The 6,032-nt window shown below is 41.3% G+C and overlaps 1 protein-coding gene across 1 annotated transcript in view; it reads right to left on the minus strand.

The window, feature by feature from the left end:
- The window catches only part of LOC109909688 (cyclic nucleotide-gated cation channel beta-3-like), a 35,541-nt gene extending 30,057 nt beyond the window's left edge, over positions 1 to 5,484 (minus strand). The window contains exons 1-3 of the mRNA XM_020508692.2: positions 5,356 to 5,484; positions 2,452 to 2,530; positions 689 to 806 (exon numbers count right to left, since the gene is read on the minus strand). Of these exons, the coding sequence (XP_020364281.1) occupies positions 689 to 806; positions 2,452 to 2,530; positions 5,356 to 5,484 (326 nt within the window). The remainder of the gene's footprint in view (positions 1 to 688; positions 807 to 2,451; positions 2,531 to 5,355) is intronic.
- Positions 5,485 to 6,032: the final 548 nt, after the last annotated feature.

The raw sequence follows: 6,032 nt of genomic DNA on the forward strand, positions 1-6,032 counted from the left end.
CAAATACAGAATAGAAGTTCTCTCAATCAAGACCAGCGACTATTCCACTGTAAAAGTTAGCGTACTTCCTTGAAGTCAGAAATTAGCTACAGTACAGAGAGAAAGCAAAGAAAACCTTTTCAAATAAAACTTACACGTGAACTACCGCCACCCATCCCCTGACCTCCTTAAGTCACAAATACCCATAATCCCATAATCTTATTCAGCTACTTTGGGAGTCACAAGCTGCAAGTCATTCTGTAGTGAGGAGGGAAAACATCAAGCCATCGCTAAGCAGCTGCCTGTAGACACAATATAGGCCTACACCGCACTAATAGTCTATTTGTAATCTTGCTTATGTTGTCTTTAGTACTGTAAACATGTAGACTATTGTCTTCCCACAAGCAACAGCCACAACCACTGCAGTTGTGGGAAGAGACTAGTCTACATGTTACTGTGCTGTGTACGGACAACAACATGTATAAGCTTTTTCTCATTTTACACATGCAATGAGATTATTATTAACACATCTCATCTCAGTAGATGAACAGCCCCAGTATGAACTCTCTCTCACTCCCCATGTTCTCCCCTATCTCTTTAACAACTTTGTTATGTCCTACTACCCCCATTTGGCAGTTCCTGTGGGGTGTCCTGGCTGAACTAATAGCCCATAGACAGTTTCACAGCCAGGTGTTATTCATGTTCTTACCCTTCAGCCCCATCAGCGGGTTTGTCCCCTTCTGCAGGTGCAGGTGCTGGGGCAGCGGCCGGGGCAGGGGCTGGGGTAGGGTCAGGGGCTGGAGCTGGGGCTGGAGCTGGGGCAGGATCTATGGGTAGTGTACAAAAGATAATATGAGCAAGTGGATCAGTGTAGAACGTGAGTAGAGACTGAAACTTAAGACCATACACTGAGTATACCAAACATTAGGAACACCTTCCTATTATTGAGTTGAATCCCTTTTTTGCCCTCAGAACAGCCTTAATGCTTTGGGGCATGGGCTCTACAAGGTGTCCAAAGCGTTCCACAGGGATGCTGGCCCATGTTGACCCCAATGCTTCCCAAAGTTGTGTCAAGTTGGCTGGATGGATCGGGTGGTGGACCATTCTTGATACACACGGGAAACTGTTGAGCGTGAAAAACCCAGCAGGGTTGCAGTTCTTGACACACTAAAACAAGTGCGCCTGGCACCTACTATCATACCCCGTTCAAAGGAATGTAAATATTTTGTCTGTCCCATTCACCCTCTGAATGGCACACATACACAATCCATGTCTCAATTGTCTCGGCTTAAATGTCCTTCTTTAACCTGTCCCCTCCTCTTCATCTACACTGATTGAACACTGAGTGACACTGAGTGACATCAATATGGGATCGTAGCTTTAACCTGGGCAGTCTATGTCATGGAAAGAGCATGCTTTGTATACTCAATATATATGACTTAGGGGAAAAACAACATGACAACATCTGAAAGTAATGGAATTGCTTACTGCCATTACACACAAAAAGCTATCATAAATGAAGCATGTTGTTGTTCTAGAATGCACTGAGTGTCAGTGTGTGTCTCTGAGATGTGGATTAGTGAAAGAGAAAAGGTGCAGAGGGAGTGGACATGTGTTGTTTCTGCTGCTGATGTATAGGAACAGACAGATGGACTAGGGAGCAGGCTGTCATGTGTGTCCTACTTCCCAAACCAGCACTCATGTCTCAACAACACAGGTAGATCAAACATTAGCTTATCTTTCACCTCAGCATTGAAATAGTTAACTGGAATGATATGATAAACAAACCAATTTAATTATATCATGGAATCAAATTTAGTAGTTACTAAATAAAATAATTCAATTATATGATGGAGTAAAATGTTGTAAGTAGTAAGTTACTATCTTTGAATGAGAGCCTGAGAGAAATTGAGGATATTGAAGAATCAGGGAGCCAAAGCTTCACATGTCACAATCACTTTGGGAGTTTGGGCCTTGTTAAATCAAATGTAGAGGTCTGCCAGATTCCCAGTGTAAGAAAACGTTTTTTTGGAATAATGTAATCAACAAAAAATGTTTTGTTTGCAGTATACTCTGTTAGTTAAGTGAAAATAAACTCAACTGGATCCCAAATCAAACATACGTTTTTTTAGCCAGAAACCTTCAACTTCTGCTTTGTTTTTGTTCTTTACTTGAAACCCAGCCCATTGTTATATATAGTACTGTTGGGTAAAATTAAGCAGAGATCACAGTTAACATACATCTCCTGGAGTTCCAGGAAGTCCATAGACAAGAAGGTAGAATGAGACTTCGTTAATGTTGTGGCTGCAACATTTCTGGGTGTGTGACAGAGGGTATGCCACAGCCAAAACGCCGACAATGAAAAGTCTTAATTCTGTCCCCTTGTGTTTGAGTATTATATGACACAAACTGAGCAAGTTCAATAGCATATAGAAGCAAGAGAAAATGCTAGATGAAAACAAACAAACTTACCTGCTGGTTTAGCCTCCTCCTTCTGAGGTTCTTCCTCTTTCTTCTCCTCATCCTTTTTCTCTGCAGGCTTCTCCTCTTCCTGGGAAAACAACGCTGTTACCTCACTAAAAACAATAGCCCATATTCACCAACAGACTTAGAGCAATGCTGATCTAGGATCAGATTTCCCCTTTTATTCATTATTACCTGAAAAGGCTAAACTGAGATCAGCACTCCTACTCTTAGATATGGTCCATTGAGACATGAAGACAGGTGCCCATTAGCACCGAAGTGACACAGTTTCTCTGGACCCCTGCAGGGTCAGAGTCCCCCCCCCCCCCCCCGTAAAATATACAAAATATAGAATGCCTCAGCCAAACAACCACTCATAAAGTTTTGACTAACGATCTTTTGACATGTCTCTGCGGCTGCCTATCGAACCGATGATAGGCTTTCTGTGGTGCCAGGGCATGTAGCCTGTAGCTTTGCTTTAGCTAATGGATAAATGTTTAATGGTAGAACTATTTGGTCGTTATTTGCTCATGTTAAGCCTAACATTTCACGAACCAACAATAATATCATTACTTGTTCAGTAATTTAAAGTTGGAAATTCAAACATTGCAGATTGTCAAATTTATTTTCAATATGACAGCATAATAATCAGCGACCAATTGATTTAAAAAAAAATACAACTATCCTGTAGCCTACCTGAACCTGCATGGCATGAGCCCTGCTCACACTTTCTCCCAGCTTGGATAGAAAGTAAAACCAGTCTATTAATGCCAAATAATATAGTCAGTCCACCCTCAAAACACTATGGAGCTTACTATGGATAGTTTTATTATGCATTGTAGCTACTATCCATAGCTGTATACAGTATGTTGCTGCTAGTTAGCTGCTATTTATAAACCTTTTATAAAAAATATACCACAAATAGCCTGACAATGAGGAAAAAAGTCACTGGCTTTAGGATCAATTTAGCCACTATTTATTGTTGAACTCAGCAGGTTTTGTCTGGCTAATAGCCTACAGAAAAGGGTAAATGAAATGAAATCCAACTTGAGATACTGGTCTTCTGAAGTCCTGAGACATTATGCATTCTATTGTCCCAGTGCTTCCTATACAGCTAATCTCTTTCCATAGCATGTTGAGGCCTACAATTAAGGAGAATGCGAGTGGCTCAATTAAAGAACTGCTGAATTTGAATCCTCACTCGCTTCTGCCCAGTTTCCCTGATGTTGCTACTGCAATCAAACAGTTTTTAACCAACCCTGTAACTGTTGCTTCTGTGGAGAGATCATTTTCTAAATTAAAACTCATAAAGAACTATCTAAGAAGCATTAGGCTTTTGAACACCTGAGTAAGCTCCACTCATTGCACTGGGGCTGTAGCCTTGACCAAGGTATTTGTACACCATATCCCCTTACTTTCAATCAGTTCAATTATTATTTTTCAAGGCCTGAGGCTTTTTGACCAGTCATATTCTTGAAGCTCAAGAAAGAAACACTTACCTTTCTAGTACATATGGAAATTAAAAAGGTTCATGAATTACTTTTTTGGAGGGTTACTGTCAAAATGATTTATTACAACAACAAAAAAATAGGCATCGATGACAGGCGCATGGGGCCCCAGAGCTCGTGGGCCCTCCCACCTTGCGAGGTGTGCGGGGGTGTCCGGTATGCCAGTACTCATAAGTATGATGCTGTGGAAACTATTAAGTGTATCCCATCTCACAAAATCAAACTATTATTTTTCGGAGGGCTTGGGTTCTTCATTCAATGCCCAGGATGCACTTGGAGGGACGGGGGCAGAATCCATGTTGGAAATAAAGTGTATGAAAACTCATGGCTTGTAGACAGTACATCTGTGAGCATTTTCTTACTTTGGAGTCTATGATAGATTAATGGTTTTTGTCTTATTAACAAACATCTTAATCATATCCTAAGAAAAGGATGATCCAATAATTAATCAGTGAAAATCCTCTCGGTGTCTTTCATACATGAACTCCCTCCTCCTCTTCAATAACAAACACTTTCTATAAGAGTCTTTCCAGACTGAGGCCAATTACTCAGGCCACTGACGGCCGAAACGTTACAATTTGAACTTTAACTCGATAAATAATCAATCATTTAATTGTGAGCAAGAGTCACACATATTCCTTCTAAACGCCATTATGATGTTTGGTTACACCTCATCTCATGTTGGTTGACAACTTCTTCTCCTCTACAAAGGCCAATTACTCAGCCTGAAACCCAGGCTATAAGTGCTTCTCTACCCTAGTGCTATGCTATACTGTTGATAGGAGGTATTTGAGATAGCTTGGTTTCAATGCTTCAGAGTCCAGCCTGTTTCAACCTGAGGCTTTCCCTAATCCGACTGACTCAGCTGACATGATTTGCTGTCCAGTCCATCTCACCATCTCACGAGTCACTGCCCAGTGTCACAATCACTGAGAGATACTGTTGAATCTAATATTAATTTAGAACATGACATTTTGTCCACTTTAAAGGGGCCATCTGGGATTCAAACAACAGCAGACTGGATGCCCCACCACTTTTTTGGTAAACAGCAAGCATTATAAATTATTATTTTTTCGAGCAATTTGTCATGGGATAAGGTTAATTAGTCAAACCGTATGTTGACTGTATATATGTCAACCATATTATATGGTTATATATTTAATCCTTGTACAGTTTAAGACATTCAGAAACAATCCTAAACAACATTTACATACATCAATAACAGCCAGTCATTATACTAAAGTCCCACAATATCTATATAATCAGTGGTAATAATATAGGCAGTGTTTATTCAACCGCTCTAAAAATGAATACATTTCTACCCCTATGTCTAAGTATTCATCCTGCCGGGAAACACTTTCAATGATATATCCCACTGTAGTGTTTAGGAAAGGCGATGCCTTACCTTTGCTGGAGGTGCTGGGGCAGGAGCAGGATCTGGTGCGGGGGCAGGAGCCGTGGCAGGAGCAGCAGTGGCATCCGGCTTCGGGGGTGGCTCGGGCACCGAGAACAGTGCTTTGAGCTTGCCAAACATGGTGGTTGTTTGGCTAGTGGGCAGTGTGAGCAACAGAGAACCCGGCGAGCCTATCCAGGGTAACAGATCTGATCCTTAGACTCTCTCCTCTGTCTAACCAACTGTCTAACCCTGAATGCCTGACAGTCGGAGCGACAGCCTGCCTCAGGTAATTAATCTCCAGTTCCATTAATTCCTTCATAGGAACTCCCCCTCTGCTCTTCACACTTCTCCACTCTTCCTATGGGATGGGTCAACAAAGAGCAGCTATCACTGCCACCTATGGCTGCTTCACATCTCCAACACTCTTCCTGTGACGTTGGACTGTTTGGTAAATGTACTCTACTCAAAGGTGTTGAATGAGCAGCAACTCTACCGTAGGAGGCCATTTTGTTTCTTGTCCATGGCTGCAGCAATCTTGACAGTAGGTTTGGATAATTGACAATGAATTCAAATCAATGAATTGATCAATCAGAGAAGTCCAAGAGTTGATCAACAAACTTCAAATAAGTTTAACACCAGATTCAGGTACATTTCTTAATACACAATAGTAAAGTAGCAAAAGAAGA

Source organism: Oncorhynchus kisutch, linkage group LG18 (assembly GCF_002021735.2).
Source record: "Oncorhynchus kisutch isolate 150728-3 linkage group LG18, Okis_V2, whole genome shotgun sequence".
NCBI lineage: Eukaryota > Metazoa > Chordata > Actinopteri > Salmoniformes > Salmonidae > Oncorhynchus > Oncorhynchus kisutch.